The 24,269-nt window shown below is 38.4% G+C and overlaps 1 protein-coding gene across 1 annotated transcript; it reads left to right on the forward strand.

Annotated features, from left to right (window-relative positions):
- The first annotated feature begins 4 nt into the window (after positions 1 to 4).
- Positions 5 to 23,862, forward strand: LOC111334411 (THO complex subunit 2). Its single transcript, XM_022940127.2, has 47 exons — positions 5 to 113; positions 185 to 261; positions 332 to 423; positions 1,470 to 1,521; positions 1,677 to 1,747; positions 2,319 to 2,440; positions 3,052 to 3,185; positions 3,494 to 3,660; positions 3,760 to 3,855; positions 4,390 to 4,485; positions 4,904 to 4,969; positions 5,068 to 5,240; positions 5,602 to 5,788; positions 6,698 to 6,739; positions 7,402 to 7,535; positions 8,218 to 8,319; positions 8,412 to 8,496; positions 8,826 to 8,919; positions 9,692 to 9,772; positions 10,151 to 10,365; positions 10,958 to 11,137; positions 11,428 to 11,592; positions 11,716 to 11,775; positions 12,265 to 12,365; positions 13,064 to 13,190; positions 13,553 to 13,694; positions 13,943 to 14,100; positions 14,188 to 14,248; positions 14,676 to 14,743; positions 15,060 to 15,182; positions 15,725 to 15,793; positions 15,977 to 16,092; positions 16,609 to 16,678; positions 17,263 to 17,328; positions 17,532 to 17,571; positions 17,650 to 17,691; positions 17,817 to 17,856; positions 17,990 to 18,139; positions 18,564 to 18,719; positions 19,441 to 19,715; positions 20,541 to 20,587; positions 20,803 to 20,847; positions 21,313 to 21,390; positions 21,802 to 21,927; positions 22,281 to 22,427; positions 22,940 to 23,007; positions 23,452 to 23,862. Exons 1-47 carry the CDS (start codon positions 49 to 51, stop codon positions 23,486 to 23,488), a joined length of 4,908 nt encoding a protein of 1,635 aa, XP_022795862.1. The 5' UTR covers positions 5 to 48; the 3' UTR covers positions 23,489 to 23,862.
- The last annotated feature ends 407 nt before the right edge of the window (positions 23,863 to 24,269 follow it).

Raw genomic sequence — 24,269 nt, forward strand, 5'->3', positions numbered from 1 at the left:
GTATTGCGGTTGTAAACATCCGGGATACTTGCGCCATGTGGAGGAAAAATGGCGGCCATCGCTGTCCCATCAAATTTAGTAAAGAATTGGGAAAAATCGGGAAAAGATGAAGTGTAAGGCTGTTCATTTTCTTTGAAGCGCCAATCTTACACTCAGATCTTTTAGGATCGTACTTTTTTTGCAGGTTTCGTTTGTGCAAGAACTGCGCGCGGGGCAAAGATGGAGAGCTTCTGGAACTAAACTTCCAGTGCGGAGAGAATGGTTGGTAAACTCGTCAATTCGATTTGAATTCTTATGATGATTTCTATAACTGTTTCTATTTGTACCTTAGATCTTAAACGCGTGATCTATGAAGTATTTAGCCATGTTATTCGAGGAGATCTGAGACAGGAAGATGCTTTACCGCTCCTGTCAGATGTCACAGTAAGGAACACATTTTTTCTTTGATTATTCGTTCGATTTCCTACTTCTAATTCTGAGTCGAATTAATGCACAAGTGTAATTCAATGAGACGTTCCGCCTTGGTTCATAAGACTTTTGGAGGTAAACATAATTTTTCGACCGTGCTTTTGTAATTGTGTAAGTTGTTTTTATGCCAGCAGTTAATTAGTTTTTAGGGAAACAGAGTGGTTCCGTCTGAAAACGAAATGTCCGCGCATCTTTGTAACTGTTCAGATGGATTAGTTTCCCAGGAAACTCTAACTTGTTGTTTTGAGTCAGGGGCAAGTGAAACACTTTGTTTTTGACTTTAATAAGTAATGTTTTATGCCTTAACTTCAGTGTGTCTCTTCGTAAATTACCATGGCGCTGACAAGGAGAATTTGGTTTAAAGTTAAGAGTTCCTTTAGTTAGCAATCATTTCCTTTCTTTGGCAAGATTTCCTTTTAACCATATACTTCACTACGTATTCAATTCTTGGATAAAGGAAAGCATAAGCAAAACCACAGATTTCCTTTGGGAGTACGGCTTTGTGTTTGATTGGTATGGAGTTATATGGAAATCTTTCCGTTTGTTCTCATGACCCTAAGGTTTGATTGAGCAGTTAGTCTATTGGGAGAAATTAGATGCTAGTTGCTCTTAGGGTTTGCTGGATTAGTTGGTGTCAGATAATTTTAAAAGCAGTGCATCAGTACTTAACTGGAGCACAAAGGAGCCTGGTAATCCTTTGTTTTATGTTTGACCCTTTAACTCTAAGAATTGATTAAAATGTAACTTCTCCCTATAATGTTAATACATAATCCAGCAAACAGGTAATGAGAATACTCAACCTTATCAAACAGGAGTTGTTTCTTGATCTAACATCAAATTCTCTGTACTAATCTACAATGAAATGTGTAGCAGCAGGAGGGGAGAATTAACAATCAAATCCTGAGAGCTAAGGGGTCAATGCCCTCAATAGCAGTTCTGGTGTCACCAAGGCTTTGACTTGACTATTATTTGTATAATTTTATTTTGGTTTCATCTTTCAGGAAGTCCATCCAGGATGTTCATCGCTGTTAGCTGACCTGATATGTATCTTGGGTACTCAAGCTCTATCCAATTATTGCTGTTGCTTTACATTAAAATATGTTTTTTTGTTCTGTCCAATATCATGTGCTGACTGCAGTGTTGTCAGGAGTACAGGTTTTCATGATTTTATGTATCCTATGGTTCCTGGTGTATTCACAATCCTATAGATGTGGAGAGTCAGTGCGCCGAGGACAAGCCAAGCAGAGAGAGGTTCTTGTCTCTCGTTGGAGCTTGTGGGGTATGTTTGGAGCCAAAAAGTGGTGATATTGTTCCAAGAAATTACTTTCATTTTCTAAGAAACTCTTTGCACTGGTAATGGGGGTTTCAGTAAGGGCTGGGAACTGGTGAAATTTGCTGTCTATGGTATTTACCGTATTTATAATATACATGGGTAAATATGGTATATCAAGCAAAGTTGCCGACTATTTTCTCTGAAACCATGAAACTAGAGTAAAAGTTGAACTTCCAATAGCCATCTTCTTGGCAGTTTTTGCTCTCAGCTAGTATTTCAAATAATTTAGGTGAATTGCAAAGGGATTGGTATATAACTCGAATTCAAAATGGCAGGATTATGTTAAGATATCATTGAACAAAAGAACATATATTAGGCCTTCCAAGGGACTAGTGATGAATTTGAGATATCACTGGTACAGAGACCAAGAAACTCTGATGTAGTGGAGGACCTGATATTCTTCGAAAGCCACGTACAATTCCTGATCATACCTAATGATGCAAAAAATGTTTATATACTGACTTGCTAAAAGCTATTTAAGGATATCTAATGTTTTTTTTTATGTATATTGCTGCAGGGATTGGTTCCAGAAGTTCTGCTCAAGGAAAGGCTGGAAGTGGAGACTTTGGACTCACTAGGAATCATTCAGTCAACAAAGGCTTTTAATCAGAAATACGTCAGGACCAAGACTAAGTTATTGTATGTATATGGTGAAGTTCAACCTTTCAGTGTTTGGAGATATCTTATTTTCATGGCTAAGTAATTAGTTTTTAAGATTAGTAATACATAGTTTACATTTGAAGAGCTCATTCTAGCAAGTAAGCTTTACTTTCTATCTGCCTTAAAGAACTTACAGAATTTTCCTTCATAAATTGTTAGATAACAATCCTGGTGTGTGTTTCTTAGTAGGCCATCAACCCTCTAGCTCCCGCGAGAGACCAAGATACATTTTCTCCTTATAATAGCTATACAATATTAAGCAGACAAGTGATGAGAATAAAGAAAAATATCAATAAGAGGATTATTAGTTGATCCAAAACCAAGTTCTCGAAACTTGCATTATAAGAATTGTATAGCAGACAGTGAGGAGAATTATTAACTGAGGAAGATCTTGGGAGTGAAAAGGTTATTTTAAAGTGATTATTTTTTCTAGAATTTGTTGTACATGTATCTTGACCAAGTCTTACAATTTGAATGATATCAGGTAGAGGCCTGCTGTTTTTTCCGTGCCAAATATGTTATTGTTCTCTTTTTATTGGGTCTTTTCTATGCAAATTATCTTAAGTCTGTCATTATCTTCGTTTCCTTAGCTATAAGCAACAGAAATTCAATCTTGTGAGAGAGGAGAGTGAGGGCTATGCCAAACTGGTCACAGAACTGGGACAAGAAATCAGTGGACATGTCACCAGTGAAAGAGTTCTGGAGAACATTAAGTCTCTAATAGGTCAGAATAGCTGTAAGATACCAAGCTCATGCAGAGCTGTCAATTTGAGCTGGAAGGTGACCAAATTGGATGGCCAGTCTGCCATCCTCAGTCAGCTACTTTCACTTCACTTTACCAGAAATACTGACGAAAATCATATTATTCTTGACTGCCTTCATCATTGTTAACTGATAACATAGTCTTGTTTTATACCAAGAGCTCCAGATTTTCAATATGATCAAGAACTTTACAAGAATCCAAAGAGTTTGTTTGTAAAATTTGGATTGACACAGTCACATCATTGAATTATTATAATTTTTTTTTTTCAGGGCGGTTCAATCTTGACCCAAACAAAACTCTTGATGTCTTGTTGGACTCGTTTGAATGCCGCATTGATATAGAGGACTTCTTTCTTCCCCTTTTGAAATCATACATGGAGAAATGTGAATCCACTGCCCTCTGTCACATTATAGGCTTTAAATTCCAATTTTATAAGGTACGGGTTTTAGAAATCAATTATTTTTAAGAGTGACTGTTTTACGATGAAACTAAAATTTTTGCCTGACACTGTTTCTATGGTGGACTTTTGTTCTAGGACCAGCCTGACTTGCCCACCCCTCCATCACTTTTCCATTTAACAGCTCTGCTTATAAAGCATGGTCTGCTGAACTTGGATGACCTTTATCTTTATGTAAGTAATATACTCACAAAAATTAAGGGCTTAAATCAGGCAAGTATGATAATTGTAACAGTGTGTTGTAAGAATATTTTCTGAAAACTTTTTCATTCACAAAAGGGAAAGTGAAGAGTGACCAGATTTGACTGGACTGCACAGATGCTTCTCCTATTGTTTAATCCAAACTTAATGTGGTGACACACTAAAAATGGGTATTGTACATGTACTCCTGAGCAAGGTCGGACAGTGAGGTTTCAACATGGCTAATGCTCTCTGGGAGGGAAGGAAGGGTATTGCTCTAATTTTAAATTTTAGCTAATAGAGGATGTTCTTATTCACTTAATGGAGGGGTTGCTTACTGGAATGGAGGGGCTTATTTATGAGATCTTGTGCTTTTTTTTTTTTTTTTTTTTTCTTTTTCAATTTGATGGCCACCAGTAATACATGATCCAGAGGGGATCACTAACTTTTACTTCACATTTCCAAGAGCTAGTTATTAAGAACTTTTGCAAGTAAAAAGGTGTTAGAAGTTCAATATTCTTTCTTTAGCTTAGTCCTTCAGATGCAGACATCATCACTAGCAACACATCAAGAATGGATGAAGCCAAACAGGAAGCAAGGAAGATGAACATGGCAGTTTTAGCTGTAAGTTATTCTCAATTCTGAATTTCTAAAGTACATATGTAGAAAATGCTGTACCAGACGGTAGGTGGAGTAGCATGGGTTGTTTAAAGACTTGGAACTTGTTTTTTTGTGTTGTTTATGTAGAACCCTTTATCCTCAAACTCTTAGAAGGTATTGATATTGATTTTCTTCCCACAATTTCACAAAAATATCCAGGAAGATGGTAAAGAGAATATAGAGATTTATCATGTGAAGAGTTTTGTCTTGTCAAAACACCAAATTCTTGTATCTACCGTTAAAGTTATGAAGTAAGGGAACTTATTGACCCTTAAAGGGACAAGTTATCTTTCTTAGATGTGTCTTCCCAAGATATGTTGATTGGGTTTTTCTATCTGCAATACTTACATGTATATTTGATGTTATATTTTTTGTTTTGCAGGAAATTGCTGCAGCAAATAATGAAGAAAACAATAAGGAAAATAAAGAAAATGATAAGCCTACAATTGTATGTTTCCTTCACTCTTGTTCTAGAAGCTAAAAAAAATATTTTTTTTTAATTATACCTGGGTTCTTGTCATTTATTCAGATCTTTAAATTCCCCAGGTTCCAGACAATCAGAAGTTTGGGTTGTGTGAAGCACTGCTGATGGTAGGTGCATGGGACCATGCCTGTTCAATTCTGGACAGATTACCTCCGCTTGCTGCTGTGTCCCATTCCCCCATAGCCAAGGGATTATGCAAGCTTATTCATACAACTATTGAACCATTGTATAGAAGGTGAGTTTGATGCTATCAAAGCTTTAGTTTCTCTCTTATCACCAGGGTTGTAGCTGAGAAATTACGCTGTGGCTGAAATTTCAAGTAAGGCAGCTCAAAGGTGGTGAATGATTCTAAGTGTGTAACCTTGGAAGTACCCACTGTGGTTTACCAAGTGATCTCTGGCCAAAAATCCAGTCAGCGATCGCCACTTTTTCATCTGCTGAATTTTACCTGTAGCTAGCACTTACAATCAACCCTGTGATCACTAGTCAGACAATCAAGTTTCCTGCTGCATTTTTCATTGATTTGAATCTAAAAATTCTTAGAAAAGTTTGCTCGTCTTTTGAGAGTTGTTGACAGACATTCAATTTTTATTTAGACATGCTTCCAAGGCAGCCAGAGGACGACCTTATGCACCTGTTCCAGGGGGACCACCACAGTGCAAAGTCTTCACTGATCTTCCAGACTGTGTGTTTTCCATGTTACTTCACCTGGGCCCTCACTTATCCACTGATCCAATCCTCATGGCAAAAATCCTGAGAATTAGTAAAGGATTCATGAAAGATGTAAGTGCAGCATGAGAAATCCTTTGATCCTTAAGATCTCTGGAGCAATTCTCTCCTTTAGCATTGATACATTCCTTTTAATTACATGTAAGTTGAAGCAGTTTCTCAGATTGTCTGGGGACCAACACTGAAGATTTAACATTAATATACTTAAGTTTTGGCAAATTCATGAAAAGATTTTATTAACACCCTGAGTGCAGACATGGGTCATCTCCTAGAGATGCCACCTTAACCCTGTAAATCCCAAAAGTGATTAACATACAACTTTTCCCTATAATATCCATACATTATCCAGCAAACAGGTAATGAGAATACTCAAACTTATCAGGTAGAAGTTCTTACCGTGATTGAACACCAAATTCTTGTAACCAATTTACAAGGAAATGTGTAGCAGCTAGAGGGGAGAATTCACAATCAGATCTTGGGAATTAAAGTGTAAAGTTTGAATACTAGGAAGGTTGAGGTATATTTCAAAGTATTTGTAATGCTCCTATCTTGCCTTCAAGGGTTTCCTTGTAGATTAATTTTGGGAGTTTGAAGAAACACCTGCCTGCTGATTAGTTTATCTGCTTTCATCACCTGTGTGCTGTTTGATTTTTTTGATATTGTTTAGGGAAGCCACTGTGCATTGTTTGTGTTTGTCAATTACTGTTGCTCTTGAGATTCAAAAATGTATAAGGCAAACCCCCAGGCTAATTTTATTGTTACTTTGACAAAATGATTGAAAATTGAAGACAAGTTATTTTGCGTTTCCTCTGTGATGGTCAATCAAAATCGTTGAGTATTATCATGATAACAAAACAGTGCTGATGAGGAAACAACACAGATTATTTTTCTGTTTTGGATACAATAGAAATATTTTAAAACAGAGTTTCTGAAAATGTTTCTTTTTGTGTTTTGTGTTGACAGCATCCAAATGTGTTTGAGGACAAGGAGCAGAATTCAGCTCAGGTTTGTTGTGTTTACAATTGGCAGTCTTTATAGTGATCAACTGTGGAGTTCTCAACATCTCATTAATAATTCTCATGAATATAATGGCCATGATAACAAAGCTCCTGGGCATCATGGGTTTTTTTTCTTTAACTCCTTAACCCTTAAAAGTAACCACATCTAATTTCTCCTTACAATATCACCCCCAAATCACACATTAAGGTCAGGAGAATAAAGGAAATGATCACCAACAAAAGAAGCTTGATTGTTAAACAAATTCTTATTATCGCCTTTGGAAATGTTTAGAAAACGATATGGAGAATATATATTCTGATGTTAGGATGTATAGGGTTAAACAAAGCTCTTCTCTCTTCTGTACTGATTTGTCCATCCACCTTAGCTTTAATTTGGCTGCCACTTTATGTTGTTTTTTTTTTTTCTGTGCTTTCTTGTGCTTGTTCAGTGCCTAAATTCCTCAGATCTTTTACATAATTTTCCCTTCTAGTGCCTTAAAAATTTATCACAAAAAAATTTGTTATAACAGTTACCAGTAACATTCCATCCAATAAGTTAATCTATTGTCATCATCTTTTTACCAGAAAATGTGGTAATGTTTTGATGAATTTTTATCACCTCGGGAAGGTTCAGATTGTGTTGAGGTATTTAATTAACTCTGTCTATAGGTTGAGAAAGTCTGGTGTGGGTTTTTGACCCTAATGGATGAAGTTTTGTTGCCATCAATATCATTACTGGAATGCAACTCCAGTTTAGCGGAAGAACTTTGGGCCATGTTGTGCCGTTTTCCATATGAGCTCAGGTATGAAATGTGTGTCTCAGCCAGGATGCAGGGTACACAAATCTAGAATTGTGTAAAATCAAAGTCTAACTCTGCCATAAAGGAGGCATCATTATTCTATAAAGATTGTCCTTAGTAATGTTAAGCAAGAGGGATGAAGGCTTCACTGTAGCAGAATGCAGATACCACAGGTGACTAGCAGATACCACAAGTGACTAACAGATACCACAGGTGACTAACAGATACCACAGGTGACTAACAGATACCATAAATGACTAACTTTGGTCTTTGAGTGACTTGTATAGCTCCTCCTTCTGAGTAAGCTTTTAACAGCTACAGAGCACCTCGCATGTCAGAGACCACAACCTTCAGGAACCATGTGGTTCTTGTTGAAGCACAGTTTTGAAGGGATCCTAGCTACTCAAGAGAATTCTCAAGTTTACCTTATATTGTTAGGGAAGTGTAGCTCAATTACATGAGAGTTGATGTCCTCTTATTATTATAATAGAGGAACTTGCATCATCTTTCAATGCTGCAAACTTCCAAGAGAAATTGTGGAATTTCTGATGCTGTGGCTGGAGAAATTGCCTCTTCATTCGTTCATCCACAAACATTCATCCTAAATATTAACTGACTGGTAGTGCAACATGTTAAAAACAAAGCAGCTATTATTAAGAAAATTCAATTGTGTCTCTTTTGTTAGGTATCGCCTCTATGGCCAGTGGAAGAATGAATCTTACAGCAGTCATCCTAAAATGGTTTTAGCAAAAGCTGCCACAATAAAGAGAGCAAAATACATCACTAAGTAAGTTCAGTGCAGTTTCAGAATTTAATAGAATGAGTTGTCAGAGGCTAGAGTTTCCTGTAATTTTTTTATGTTTTAATTGCTGTCCTCAGGAGGTTGACCAAAGAAAATGTGAAACCCTCTGGAAGGCAGATTGGCAAACTTAGTCACAGTAACCCAGGCATATTGTTTGAATATGTAAGTTGTTAGCCATCAGATACAGTGCACGTGTTAATGTATGTCGGAGTGAAATCAAGCTGCTTTTATGCTGATGTATCATTGTTATCTCAGTATTTTCTCGAGAGCTGCAATATTATTCTTTTTTCATCGACATATGAGTAACCTAAGCTTTGCTTGATATTTTCTGCTGTCTGTTTTATTTTCGTCCTTTTTGTTATATTGGCCAGTAATGATGATGAAAGTGTGAGGATTTGGCAAGGTCCTTGCACTCAGGAGCTTTATACTATAAAACCCAGTTGATGCTAGGAAACTCTTTGTCATCTCATGATTTTATTATGTTTGCACAGCTCTTGTCACAGATTCAGAAGTATGATAACTTCATTGGGCCAGTGGTGGACTCACTCAAGTACCTCACTCCTTTGGCATATGATGTTTTAGCTTGTATCCTAACTGTGAAAAGAGATATTGTGTTGTTTGTGCTCCACCATTTTTTGCCCCAGGTCAAAAAATGTTAACTTCACTCATGTCCCTCAGCAGGGCATTGCTGTAGATGCCAAGGGGGCAACAGTTTTTCTTCATTTAGGTCATCTATGTTGTACACAATATGGCAGACCAGCATAGAGAGAGAGACCAGCAGACCAGCAGACCAGCAGACCAGCAGAGAGAGAGAGAGAGAGAGAGAGAGAGAGAGAGAGAGAGAGAGAGAGAGAGAGAGAGAGAGAGAGAGAGAGAGAGAGAGAGAGAGAGAGAGAGAGAGAGAGAGAGAGAGAGAGAGAGAGAGACCTCAAAGGAGAGAGAGAGAGAGTCCTCAAAGGTCTCTCTCTCTCTCTCTGCTGGTCGGACCAACACTCATGGTCTTAAAATAGTTGAGAAGAATTTGCTACCTTTCTATAACATCAAGAAATGGTTAGATATTCTAGTCTTCTCGGATAGGGACGAATAAATGGAGGTCCCGTCTCTTGCAGGGTTGGAGCAGGAGACGTTAATTTCCCACACACGAGATTACTGTGTGATGGCTGTCCTCCCCTGGGGTGGGATGGGTGGGTTAGGACAGCAGGTCCACATCAGCTATTACAGCTGCCAAATTAATCAACCTGCTTAAACAAATAAATGAACTTCAACTTCAACATACACTATAGCCTTAAATTGTAAATAAGGTTAAATGTTAGCAAGTTTACAAGTACTTTTGGTTTTTTCCTTAACAAGAAGACAGATTGTATCATTGAGGCTCTGGCAAATCCTGAAAGAGAAAGACTAAAACATGAAGACACAAACATCTCCGAGTGGCTCAAAAGTAAGGTTGATCATTTTGTAGCAACACTACAATTGTTACACAGGGTATGCAACAAGGGTGCAGCCGAGGGGGGGTCCTGGGGTGCCCGTGATCCCCCCTTGGTAGGCCTTCTTTAGAGCAAACAACCTACAATATTCAGGTAGTGAAAACGCTATGACAATATCTTGGCCGTGAGTGCTATTGTTAAAAAGCCCACTTTTTAAAAAAAATTTTTCTGGTTAAGTATTTTCGTCAACGGCTCTTGTATTTAGTTAATATGGGTCTTCATGCTAGTAAGAGAGAGAGAGAGATTCCTCAAAGGTCTCTCTCTCTCTCTCTCTCTCTCTCTCTCTCTCTGTAAACGGATGTATAACTGAATTCGTAATTGTTCTGTTTCAGGTCTAGCTGTGTTCTGCGGCACTGTATTCCGCAAGTATTCCATTGAACTTACTGGTCTTCTGCAGTATGTGGCTAATCAGCTGAAAGCTGGCAAGAGTTTTGATTTGCTTGTTTTGAAGGAAGTTGTTCAGAAAATGTCTGGAATTGAAATCTCAGAGGAGGTGACGGCAGCACAACTTGAGGCTCTGTCAGGTGGTGAACTACTGAGGGCTGAGGTAAATATGTTTCTAGTTGTCTGCCCTGTGCGGCAACAGTACCCAGTTGTTCGTGCATTGGACTCAAGTCCTGGCCGAGTTTTTGTGTGGTGTTGCAGGAGAAGCTACTCTGCTCTCAGTGCCTCTTTCCATTTAGAACCAAAAAACTTTCATGGAAACTGACATAATGTTGTGGTGAAGACTACATTAGCATCCCTTTCAGTGACTGTAGCATACCTCTTGTTACCACATGCCATGGAAACTGAGATAAGGGCAGTAACATCAGTACAGTACACATATTCTCTATACTGTTCTCTATACATTTTCAAATGTGCTGACAAGGAGAATTTGTTTCAAAATCAAGAGCTTCTTAAGTTGGTGATCATTTCCTTTATTCTCCTGACCTTAATGTGTGATTCAGGGGTGAAATTGTTGGGAGAAATTGGATGTTAGTCACTCTTGAGGGTTAAATGATTAAAGGATGAATTGTGCCTTTTATCATCGATTGAAGGGAAGTTTCTAAGAACTTTTTCTTCACTTGATTCATGTTGGCAGACAAGGTTTACAATTACATGGCCAACAGTTGTATATTTGTCCCAATATTTTTCTCCAGGGTGGATACTTTGGCCAGATAAGAAACACTAAGAAATCTTCCCAGAGGTTAAGAGACATTCTCATAGAGGGAAAGTTAGACTTGCCGCTCTGCTTACTCATGGCTCAACAGAGGAATGGCATTGTGTTTTTTGAAGATCCTGATAGACATCTGAAGCTTGTTGGAAAGCTTTATGACCAGGTACGACATGATTCTTCCATTGCACTGAAGGTTACAAATTCAACAAAGAGAATTTTCTGTGAATGTCTCTGTCTAAGTGGAACCATTCCGTTAAAATGTCGCATGTGTTCTTTGTAGTTCTCATGTAGTAGAATGAGCTAGAAGTAAATAAAGGCTGATAGCTAGAAGTAGCCGGTTAAAGATTACAAACTATTGAAATCATCTAGCGGCTCCTATTGACAGCTCTGTAGAGGTAGTATTGTGTTTACAATATCCTCTCCTTGAACTGTAGACATTATTTTGTTTTCTAGTGCCAAGATACCTTAGTACAATTCGGTGGCTTCCTTGCTTCCCAGTTAACTGCTGAAGAGTACGAATCTCACGTCCCGTCCTTGGATGTTTTAGGCCAAACGTATCATCTGACTCCAGACGTGGCATTCTTTCTGTCCAGACCCATGTTTGTACACCAGATAGATGTGAGTATTGAAAACAAAAATGTGTTAATTCTGATAAATTTTATTTTAGGTAAGATCTCATCAGTAATATATTGAACAAAGGAACACATTTTTTAAGTGTTTTGTTCTGATGTCACTTCCTAGATCAAATATGAGGAAGCAAAGAAGGCTATAGCTGTCAAAGGAAAACAGCTTCAACAAAAAGTGAGTTTGAAAACAACAGCAGAAATAAAGTTTTGTCAAGACGATATATGACTGACTCCGCGAGCCGATAAGGCAGCGCTAATCCTGTGCGATGATTGGATATTCAAATTGGCAATATGGGCCATTTTTGCTTGTGCGCATATTGTTCACATTCTTTCCGAAAAGGCCTGCCTTTAGCCATACGTTAAGTATATATGGCCATTATCGACCAGGCTTGTTCGATATTGCCCTTGTGCATGGTTGGGGTTTTTATTGACGGAAAGAGTATATGGAAGGTAATTTCTTTTAGTTAGTTGGTTCAATGTGACTGGAAAGATACTGAAAGTTCTGCTCGCCAAGGCGTTATCAAACCGTGCAAAATGTACAACAGAGAAATCATCCGGGTTTCATAACTGCTGCACCGTATGAAGTATGCCTTTTCACAGGTATTTGGATGAATATATCTGTTCTGCATTCCCAGCAGATAACATTTAATTTGTTTATTGACAGCAAATTCTGCAGTGCTACATTGAAGCGGTGAATTCTGCGATGGAACCTGTATTTCAGAGTGCGCGGCTCTTGCAGGCACCGAGAGTTTGGAACAGTATCAGGTAGGTCGATCAGAGTGCATCTTCTTTCTTCAATTCCAATACATTGTTAAGCAAACAGGTGGTGAGAATGGAGAAATTGATCAACTGTGGAATATTGTCTCCACGAAAGATCGAATCAAATTCTTATTACGAAAGTACATGAGCTTGCATGGCAGTCAGCAAGGAGCACTTATCTTTAATTTTGAAAGAGAACAGGTTGGAGGTTGCTATGAACAGTTGCAACAAAGATATACTGAAATTGCTGGAATATAAGTTTTTTTATAGGTACTAACATGTTTTCGAGTGCAATTTGGTATTAGGCACGAGTAAATTTTTCAAAGACAACAAAATTTGTAGTCTTTGATAAATTTGCAAGAACTTATTTACACCAAATTGCACTCGAAATCATGTTAATAGTTATTGATAATTTACACGAAAAAAGCATCACAGAAGATCAAGACAGATAAAATTTCAAAAGCGCGCACATGTGCTATTTGTAATTTTCACCCCTTTTTTAGCAATCAGAAGCGTGTAAATTTTTCATGTATATTATTACAAGAAAAAGAAATTAAAACTGGAAACAAACAAACTCAATCTTGAGGATTCAAACCTCAGCTTTCCAATTACAGGCAGACTACTCTGCCATTGAACTGCAGATAACATTTTCGTGACTGGTCCGTTGCCGCTCATAACAATCGTGTGGTTTGTCAATATTTCAGTCCTCAGTTGTATGTGACTTTCTGGGCGCTGTCCATGTTTGATCTGTATGTACCATCCGAAAGATATGAACAGGAACTGAGTAAATTGAAACAACAGCAGGCACAACTTGATGATAACAAAGACATGGTAAGTTTTATTACCAAAACGGACGTCTGAAAAAATTCAGTGATCTTTTAATTTTCTCTTCTTATCATCATCTGATAGTTTTTGTAATGTGTTTCGTGTCCACATCGGTTACCCGCGCCCGGCAAAGAGTACAGCAAAAATGCCTCCCTTTTGCTAGTGGAGAGTAATTTCTTGAATCATTGTAGCCGTGAAATATGTTTTTTTTCCCCTAAGAGCCCCTGTTGATACCAGCCTAGTGCCTAAGTGAAGCTAACTTGAATCCTTTTGCCAGTGTGGGTTGCCAGTGTGGGTTGCCAGTGTGGGTTGCCTGTGTTGAGTATAATTCAGGTGTATTTAATTGAAGTATGTCATCCTCTTCACAGCCGGTCAGCAAAAAGAAGAAGGAAAAGGAGAGGTGTTCTCTTTTAGTGGAAAAATTGAAAGAAGAATTTAAACAACAAGAAGAACATAACCAAAGAGTTATGGCATCGCTTAAACATGAGAGGGACTCGTGGTTGCCAGCAAGTAAGTTCAAAGTTATCTAAATGATGTCACAGTTTATTCCTGTGGAAAACTTTTTTCGGGATTTTTCAAGTTCGTTGTCTGCAATCTGATTTTATCGTCTCTTTTCCTAGCTATCTTTCATCGTTTTTGGTTCCTTACTGCTTTTGTTACATGTTTTTGTATCAAGCTCATTATTTAGAGAGATTTTTGCTGCGCTTTGTACCAGAAACTTTTCTTACGCATCTGAGGTATGGTGTGTTGTCTTTTAGAAGCGACAAAGAGTGAGACCATTACACAGTTTCTTCAGCTCTGTATGTTCCCGAGATGTGTGTTTACTGCGAGTGATGCTGTGTACTGCGCCAAGTTTGTCCACATGCTGCACAACCTCAAAACGCCAAACTTCTCGACATTACTCTGCTTCGATAGAGTAAGTGACATTTAAACTCACGTAGTAGATATTATTCTATTTTAAAGGGAGAAACTTCACGATACATTGCATTATTTTTCATTCAAGGTATTTTCAGATATTTCCTACACAGTGGCCAGCTGTACAGAAAACGAGGCAAGTAGATATGGTAAGTGACGTGAACGAATATTATGAATCAGTGTTGCAAATGGAATAATTTTCCAATTGAAAGTCAAATATGTTTTGGATTGCGTTGGCGTAACTCAACCGCGCTCTGTGATTGGGTGAAAAAAAACTCGCGCCATTTTCTCAACCAGTCAGATGTAAAGCTGAAACAAATCTCGACATTGTCAGCCGCGTTTTTCCGCGCCTAGGGCTGGTTACATGTGTTTCCATCAAGTTCTTGAATTGTATCTCTACCAAAATTTACAATTTTTCTGAATGGCTGTTTGAATGACTTTGTAAAATAAAAGAACATCATTGGCCAGGAGGCAGTGCCTTGATGAGGTTAGATGAAATTAGAAGGAGAAGCAGGTACGTGTCTGGTTGAAGAGTGTCATATTTGAGAGCTAACCTCAAATTTTTTTTTGTGTTAGGTCGGTTTTTATGTTCAATGCTTGAAATAGTGATGAGATGGCACGGTGACAAGAAGACATACGAGAAGGTACTCTTTTTGTTTTTGTTTATTTTCCCTTATTAATATTTTCATGTGATACGCCTTTTGCAATGATCCTTCCTTTCAAAGTATACTAGTTTTCCGGGCATGACCCTTTGTTTGTACTAGGTTACTGAATTATGTTCGTAGACAAACACTGATTTAAACAAATTTTCCCTTGAATGTGGGGTAATTTATTGCATCGTTCAAATGTTTAGTTGTCTTGTGGTCAGAGTACAATTAGATACGAGATGGCTTGTCTCAAGTAAAGGAAATGCTTAATACGTATAGTATAAAATTGCTTTTTATTTTCGCTTTTCGCCAGGAATGCGGTAGTTATCCGGGATTTGTGACAGTTTTAAGAGCTACCAACAACGATAAAGCTGATCATCTTGACTACGAGAATTACAGACACGTTTGCCACAAATGGCAGTACAAACTTACAAAGGTACTTGAAGTATAATTCCCAACTCACTGAAACAATGCAGACTGTAGAAATATTTTGAGTCAAAGCGCAGAAAATATGGTGAGAATAGTGAGCTTTGTAAGAAGTTCTTTTGATACGTGGCACATCCACGAGTCGAAATGCTGACGTAAAAACTTCCGCTCCCAAGTGCTCCAAAAACTTACGGTTCTATTGGTTTAAAAATGTTCTTAATCCACTTAAATGCAGATTCAATACCGTAAATGTCAACTGGCTCGACTTTCGTAACTTTTCCCGAGCTTGACACAGGCAACGAGGGTCATTTGCTTTGTCTCGATTGGTCGGCTAAAGTTTAACCGACCAATAATTGCTAAGTAACTGCTTTACTTCTCTCAAGATTCTGCAGCGGAGCTGTTTTCAAGTTTTTTTATTTGTTTAATTTTTTTTTTCTTTTTCACACACAACAATTTTGTTTTCGGTTTTGAATGAGCTATACTCGCTTAAAAAAATCATTTCTCAAATAGTTAAGTTGTATCTCGTTCTCATTGTCTTTTTCTGTTCTTCAGGCTCTTGTGGTGTGCTTAGAATCTAAGGATTACACTCAAATAAGAAACACAATTATGGTGTTAACCAAGGTAGGTTCGTAGCCTTGTTAAAAGTCATCTGGCAGAATGCCTATTGTTCTCGGAACATTCACATGCAGCAGTGATCTGTAATGTAAGCAGCGAGACGAGATTTCGAGCCCTTCCTCCAAAGGGCATATCGTGGTAAGCGTTTGTGTTTTGTTGTTTTTTAATTTTTCCCAACTCTTTTCAAAGATTTTGCCGAATTACCCGAAAGTGTTAAATCTTGGTCAAGCGCTGGAAAGAAGAATCGATAAGATCTGTGAAGAGGAGAAAGAAAAGCGACAGGATATTTACACGTTAGCTGTAGGGTAGGAGAATTGGATTTTTTGTTTTTTGTGGAATGTTTAGAATCTTTTGACAGCAATTAATGGGGTTTTTCTTTTATATCTTTTCCAAACTGAGCAGCGGTATTATGTGTGGTTTTCCGCTGGCTGAGGGACGAAAGAAGCGGAAAACGTTTTTCTCACACGCAACTGGGAGATTGGGTTCGAGTGTGTGAGGGGTCTCCAGGTCACATTGGCGTTTCAAGGTTCAGTTCAGTTGTTTTGTTGCCTTCCGCCATTGCCTGACCTTCCCCACCCAACCACCCTCCATATGTTTTTAGTGATATAGGATTTCAAGTAGTGTCTCAGTTCCAGTTATTCGTGCATGTCAGCCTTCTGTATCTAGGCTCAGTTTCGGCTGTTTTGTTAGTGTTGTAACCCTAATGGTTCATCGTGTTGATATAATAAAGGTCGGGCTGCATGGTCGGCTTGGCATGGCTCCCAGTTGTGTGTGAGAACATTGTTGTTATTTTTATAATATTTTGACTTCATATCTTTAAGGTATGCAGGTCGTTTGAAAATGAAGAAAAGAGACATGGTGATAGAGAGCGAATTCCATCACAAGGAAAAGGTAAGTTTAAATAACGAAAATTTCGAACTTGATGTTTTTTTTCTTTCTGTTTTTTCAGGTTGGCTGAACACAGTTGCTGTACTGTATAGTTTGTTAATCTGGTCCAAGAAATAGTGAAGTCTCTTTGCAATAAACACCGTTGTACCTATCAAAAGTGTCCCTCGGACGAAAGCGACCCTTAATAACGCGTGCAGAGGCTTATACTCGTATTTGCTTCAGTTGCAACACAAATATTATGTTCCTTAAATAGAGGTGTTTCGAGCGAGAGGTTAATCGTTACAACTTGGTCTTGTTTTTCTTAGTAAGCTCTACAGTAAGTTACCTTTGTATTACTGTTATAACTTGGTGTTGTTTTTCTGAGTAAGCTCTACAGTCAGTTACCTTTGTATTACTGTTATGGAGGACACAAGATTTGTTGTCACCCTCCCTCGAACAAATGCAAAAAAAGAAAACGATTGTCATTTTACTTTGTAATTCGCACCTTTTACATTTGGAAGTTTGTAGACAAATGGAAAATGTCACGTTTTATTTTTTTCTTTTTCTGGTTACTTTTTTACCTTCCAAACGCGATCCACTTTTTTCAGCCTCCCGCGACCACCACTCCGTCGGCAGCGCAAAGTGAACCAGTAGCTGTCAAACAGGAAAAAACCGTGAGTTGCAGTAGAAGTGTTACACCTTTATCATCAAACAATAGCCAGCTTTATGTATTGGATTTCGGAAGGTAATCTCGAATGATTCAGGGAACTTCAATCTTTTGTGCGTTTTTTGGTTGTCAGTTTACACACCATTGTGCGCGTAAAGTGAGACTTGTCGACTTTTTATAATTCCACTAACACTCTGTTTATTCCTTTAGGAACCTCAACCAACTTCCACAGCGACCTCAGACTCAACTAGTAAGTCTGCCCTCCACTGCAACGGTTTAATTCAGTCGCAATCATCATGTTAAGTAAATTTTCGTTTCTTTCCCGTAGAACCTGTAAAGAACGATGCAGACGTGAAGCTTAAGTCCACAGGTTAGAACTTTACGATATCCTTGAATTGTTAAAAAGGTTATTTAGTGATGTGAGAAAAACTACTAAAAGTAACACACTTTATTCGCCTTTAGTTCTGTTGACAATTTGTTTCATTGTTTTTCCAGTGAACGTGAAAAAAGAGCCGGAGAGCTCAAAATCGTCTAGGTATGTCTGTTTTTCCTTCAAAGCGAAGAATGTCGAAAACGAACAACCCTCAACAGTGAAGAATTGTGGAAGTTTTTTTTATAATAAACAGTGTTCAATACTTTGTGACATCGTTTTAATCTTTCTTGCCCAGTCCCAACACGACCAAAACCGACAGCACGCCCACATCTCAAGAAAAATCCGCAGGTAAATCAAATGCAGGCTCATCCAGTGCGAAATCATCCGGCACCAGTACCCCAAGCGGTCAGGCTGAGTCGCCTGGAAGAAATACGCCAAGTAACAAGTAAGATGATAGAGTTGCTGTGTTATTTTTAGTTTTAGTTGAGAAAGTAGTGGCTGTCTCTCTCGCAAACTGTGTTGGTCTCGCGGCTTCAAAAGGGACTTCAGTTTTTGGTGACTGCCTCGGTTTTGCATGACTTGATCGACAAAGGCTCAGAAGGTGCCACCTTTCGGTGTATAATTTTGTTCTGTCACTCAGAGAAGTGGTCTCGAAAATTTTCGGAGAAATTGTCCATAGAGTTAGACGACAAACTCTTTTTCGGTATGTCACGAAACTCTCCCTTTTTCGAGGAACGTGGCGTGACATCTTAACGGCTGTGCAGGATTCCAATTCAAGTTCGAAACAGGATTCGCTGACTGAGCCGTATAAGTCAAGTTCTGGTTAACCACAGTGGTCACGACATTGAAAAATTTTTTGTCGATCGTAGATCCAGCTCTACTAGTGGTAATACAAATCAGCCAGGTTCCAAAACTGCCGCGTCAAATTCAAACTCAAAAGGAACAAAAACACCCACCAACGTTAAAAGCTCAGAAGGAAATACGAACGGAAGTGACGTGTCTACGAGCAAAAAGACGGAGTCCAGGTGAGTATCAAATTTAACGTTTAAGTTTTTTATTTCTTTGTAACTGACGCGGTTTAGCGGGTGGGAGTGGTATTGCAATTTAGAGTTTTCGAAAATGAGGCCCTAGCTACTGAAGTTACAGAGATACCGTTTTCAAACCTGCTCTTCCCGTGAAACTGACATTAGCGACTGCCTCACGACCCCGACCCCTCTCCCAATGTTACCACCAAAATGACGGTGCGGAGCGGTTTATGCTGGTGCTGCTCTTCTTTATCACTGACGGAAAAACTTGCATTTGTGTCGCAAGCCTGAATGAAACGGTTATAATATTACGACGAACTAGAATTTTTAGGATATTTTGGTAATATCAACTAGGTTGAAATTGTAAATTGGCCACCGTAAAGAGTTAAAAAGCTGACATTTCGAGCGTTAGTCCTTTGCTCTGACGAAGGGCCAACGCTCGAAACGTCAGCTTTTTAACTCTTTACGGTGGCCAATTTACAATTTAACTTTGTTGATATTACCAAATTGCCTTGTTGCCCCCATCGACGCAGCACCACAGTTTCTTTAGAAATTACTCCCTTTATAGAATTTTTAGGATTCAGGAACAATTTCCTTTTGACCTTTTAGAGTGTTCAACCAAGAAAAGAAATATAAAATGCAGGAGTTTTCATGAGAACGCAATTACAAACTTAAAGATGCGATCCTTAATATGTTTTGTTTTGTTTTTTTTTTTTTTCAGTAAACAAAAGCTTAAGGACAAAGATAAAGAAAAATTGACTGAAAAAGAACAGAACGACAAACCCAAAGAAAAAGCGAAAGGTGAAAAACCAGAGAAGGTCAAGGAACAAAAAACGAAAGACAAAGAGAAAGAACGAAGCAAGAGTCTTGAAAGAGAAGGAAAGGATAAAGCGAAAGAACGGCTGAAAGAAAAGGACAAAGAACGGTCGGGAAGTAAGAGTAAACATTCATCTCCGGCTGTACCCGAGTCGCCACGTGATGGAGAGAACGAGAAAGGTACGTCAGCTGCAGAACGCGTTTGATGCGCAAAGTTTTACAGTAAGAATTACGAGAAGGAGACGGAGATATAGAGATGTAGAACCAAGGTAGTGCCAAAGCCCAGCGAACTGCTAGAACCGAAGTTGTGCTCTCTCTTTCGGCTGATTAGGCGGTGATCTTATAGTATCTGGAGTAATTTTGAATGGAAGATATTTTCTGTTGGATTTCTTTGAGAATTGTAAGAAAAGCAAGCGAAATGAGACGTCCAGTGTACTTTAACGTTCGGGCTTACAGTAAACGTGGTGTAGAACTTAGTACTCAGTGCTCTGGACTCTAGAAACAAACCGAACGCGTTTATACCTGGACACCGGTCAAATAGTCTGGGAATCATTGATGGGTTCACCTACGTTGACATGCTTTCCGCTTTGAATAAAAAGAAATCGTTATAGACCACTTTCATAAATGGCTGCTGGATTAATATTCTTATGTTTAAATTCAAATTAGCCCTACTGGCCTCGTTCTCCAGTACAAAATTCAAAAGAATACATCATCAAGCGAAGCCAGAAGGGCTAACTTAAATTTAAACAAAAGAATATTTATACGGCGGCCATTTATGAAAGTGGTCTAGGGTCGCTTTGTGATAGCGATGTACGGCCCAATCCTAACATTCATCACTGTAGTGTTTTCGTATCATTATCCCGGATTAGCTGGCAGAACTATTTCTCCAAAAAAAAAAAAAAAAAGAAAGAAAAAACCGAGGTCAGATAAAAATAACTAGTAACTCATAACTGACCTAGTCATTGACGTGTTTTTTCTTTTGTTTGTTTGTTTTTTTTTTCCTAGAAACGAAGCGTCGCCGACTCGAAGGCATCTCTTCGCCGTCTTCACAGGTTTGGTTGTCAATGATCTGATCTCGTATTTAGTTGCTCTGTATTCAGATAAGTCTAGTGAATTTTCAATAAAATATTCCTTTTTAGTAATGTAAACTGATCTATTTGATTCAGTTTATAATACTTAAAATTGAACTCTGTTCCGCCCTTTTTCCTTTGAATGCACATAATTGCAGAGGAGATATGTTGTGAGATATTTCAATATTGTTTTTCAGGAGAACTCTCCCTCGCAGTTTGCTGGTGATTCTGAGCCATTTAAGGTGATTTTTTTTATCCTCAAAACTTTGCAGAGAAATTTTAAAAGTAGTTACAGAGCACAGGACACCCAATGTTGTAGTGGTGTGTCGGTGTTTCGCTCCCCCGACTCATTCCAGGAGAGTGTTAACTTTTTACCGTCAAGCTTTACGTTTACTGAGAAAAGTATATGGTCATAAAACGTATTTTCCGAGGACTTTTACCATTGTTGATCGCCACAAAGAAATATAGCAAATATAGCAATTCTCAATTTAGTGCCAAAGTAAACTAGGATTGTATTGGTTTTGTTAAATTTACTTCGCTGATCTAGAAAAGTAGCACTACTTTCTCAACTAATCATATTCAAAACTAAAGCTAAAGACGCGCTAACAATAACCGATACGGAACTGAAAATGAGTACTTAACGAAAAGATGGGAAAGGGTTTTAGATACGCGTACAAATTAACTCGTTTTTTGCTTATTCTCCTTAGAGTCCTGATAATCAGGAACGGAAATCAAAACTGATGGAACACGAAAAGGAAAAGACCTCAAAATCGGACAGAAAACGGGTAGGTTGTGTAGCTGTTGACTATTAAGTTGTTTAATCGTCAAGCCTTAGGGGAACGATTATTGAAAGGGCACGATCGCACTCAGAAATCAGTGGGAGAAAGGGAACAGGAACTGCGCTCAGCAATCTCTCATCTAGATTTAAACCGCTAGCTATATTTTTGTATTCTTCCTGATTTGCGGCTTAATCGCCCCGTGGTCATTAAGTGAGGCTATGCCCTGCTTTGATCTCGGTCTTAGTCAATCAGAGCGCGCGTTATATCGGTCACAAACCTAAGCCATTTGATGAACGGCGCACGCAGTACTATCATCTTCTGTTTTGGTGATAAGCTGGCCACGAGTTTAGATATTAGATGTGTAGTTTGCTGACGAATTGTATCTAATCGATGACCATCGGTTCTTACTTAATGCAGACTTCGTTAGAACAAGGAGAAGGGAAAGAAGCCAAAAGGAGGAAAGAAGACGGAGAAAATACCGTGACTGTATCCAAGATATCCAATTCTCACGGATCAGACACAAAAGTCAAAGTGAAGGGCGAGGTAAGAAGTGTTCTATCGTCACGTGACGGGCGTTGCGCCTTGTGTGAAGATCGGTCACGCAATATCATGTTCCAGTATAGGGGATAAGTTTCTAAGGAACCGTGGTGCAGCGTCGATACGGGGTTTACAAGATAATTTGGTTTTATAAACTGAGTTGATAATGTAAATTGGCCACCGTAAAGAGTTTCTAAAGCTGATGTGTCGAGCTTAAGCCCTTTTCAGAGTTTTCTAGCTTAGGGACCGTGAATGAAGTGGAAGAATTTTGGACGAGGTTTCCTACAGCTTTCAGTTGTATTGTTAACGGACGTTTCTATGGTTTTGAACATTTTTCAATCCTTTCGCTTGGGTCTTAGGAGAAACCAAAAGTGCTAAAAATTGCAAGAAAAGAAACAGCAGACGGTTCACCACCTGGAAAAAAGGAGAAGGAAAAAGCGAAAGATAAAGAAAAAGATAAAGAACGGATAAAAGAGAAGGAAGCCAAACCAGCCGCGAGTAAAAAGGTATGCGCATAAACATGACTAGCAATTCTGTTTAGGACTGCGAACCAAACTCAGAAAAGTTAGTTGTAAGAATTTAGGCGCACATAAATTCCACTTACATCTGGGAGGCTAGAGATTATGGCGCAACCTTTTCATGTTCTTTCTTTTGTATCGCGGTTTATCTTGCTCGTCTCAATTGTTTTATATGTGTATTTTGTATTGTTGTGAAGGCCGTAAGTTAGATAACTCACTGGGTTAATTGCGTCACCTTCGTTGAATAAAGAATATTGTATTGTATTGTATTCATACGCTGTTGTGAACGCACAGATTATGTATTGTGGTGGTATGTTAAATAAAGAATATTGTATTGTATTGTATTGTATTGTAAACCATTCATACGCTGTTGTGAACGCACAGATTATGTATTGTGGTGGTTTGTTAAATAAAGAATATTGTATTGTATTGCATTCTATTGTATTGTATTCTATTGTATTGTACAGATTATGTATTGTGGTGGTTTGTTTACTTTGTAGAAAGAGTCCCGTCACCTTGAAGTCAAAGATTCCGAACCCAAGGAAGAACAGGAACGGCCAAGAAAACAATATCCTTTAAAAAAAATTAATTTATTAAAAAACAAAACATAACTTTCCTCTCTCGCGAAGGCTTTGTAGCGTCAATGATAACCAACAACTTTTTTTTAAAATCCTCTTAGAATCTCTGCTCTTTGGTCTCGGTGTACCTCTCTGCACATAAGGAGCATAAATGCTATCCGACGAGATGCACATTGTATGGTTTCCTGCGAGAAACCAGCCTCTAATTGAGAGGAAATAACAATACTCAAAGTCGATGCATGCTACAGAAACTGGATCAGCACCGTCGCCGAGTTAAGGCCACTTGGACTTTGAGTTAAACCTTAATCAATTTCTGATTCAAGAAGGGGAGGTTTCTTTACTCGAACGCCTCGTTCTGTGAGCTTTATTCATGAAGTGAGTTAACCTTTTAACACCCTCGTACACTCAACTGTCTTTTCCTTGACTCCTGTAACTCATTCCAAGTCAGCATCAAGAAATCGCAGAACATGAGTATGGAAGATCTGTGAAGTGAACATTTCTCTCTTTGCTCCTTTTGCAGCACTCTGAAGTAATTTTTTTAATACAGAAATAGTTTGAAAATTTACACGTCTCTTCAGAGAGCTGGCTGCACTTATAGTGCAGATAGACATCAAGTTTTATTTAATCGGTAAACATTGTTATGTTGTAGGGTTTTCCTAAATTCTTCTTCCGCCGCTTATTCACAGGTAGGGTAGTAGAAGTGACATTGTGTGGTTGTGAATACATCAGTTTTCAAACGTTTTAATTTCTGAGGCGTTGTGTAGTGTGGAATAATCCGTTTGTATGAAGGAGAGACTATTTTGAATCCAACCAACAGAACTGAATAAAATTCAACTTTGTACAGATCTGGAGGTTTCATCTGTTGACTTTTGTCCAGATCGGCAGCTTTAGAGGAATTTTTTTTGTCAACGCCTTGCCACTTGCCCTATATTGACTCTTGGTTTATAATGCAAGACTATTGGGTGTATACATCTCTAACTAACCGCATTCGAGGTCAATAATGTAAGTCACGGATCGAGTTTTTTCGCGCTTAGATTTTTGGTGCTTGTGCGAAGTGTCAGAGCCATAAATCACTTTGATCGGCATAATCAAAAATTTAATTTCCATGCAAATTAAGTTATTAAATATATCATGGCTGTTAATTCTGTTACCATTTGCTCACTGACGTGATTGAGAGTTTCGTCAGAGGGAAAAGATGCGTGTTTGTTGTCAATCCATGAGCTGCAGATGAAAGTAGCTATGAAACGGCCAG

The sequence above is a fragment of the Stylophora pistillata genome, chromosome 9 (assembly GCF_964205215.1).
Source record: "Stylophora pistillata chromosome 9, jaStyPist1.2, whole genome shotgun sequence".
Classification (NCBI taxonomy): domain Eukaryota; kingdom Metazoa; phylum Cnidaria; class Anthozoa; order Scleractinia; family Pocilloporidae; genus Stylophora; species Stylophora pistillata.

Excerpts from the sequence above, each read along its gene's own strand:
- LOC111334411 (XM_022940127.2), top strand. The coding sequence starts at position 49 with ATGGCGGCCATCGCTGTCCCATCAAATTTAGTAAAGAATTGGGAAAAA. Across the intron at positions 14,744-15,059 it reads ACAAGAAGACATACGAGAAG|GAATGCGGTAGTTATCCGGG; the intron begins GTACTCTTTTTG and ends GCTTTTCGCCAG. Across the intron at positions 18,720-19,440 it reads AGCAAAAAGACGGAGTCCAG|TAAACAAAAGCTTAAGGACA; the intron begins GTGAGTATCAAA and ends TTTTTTTTTCAG.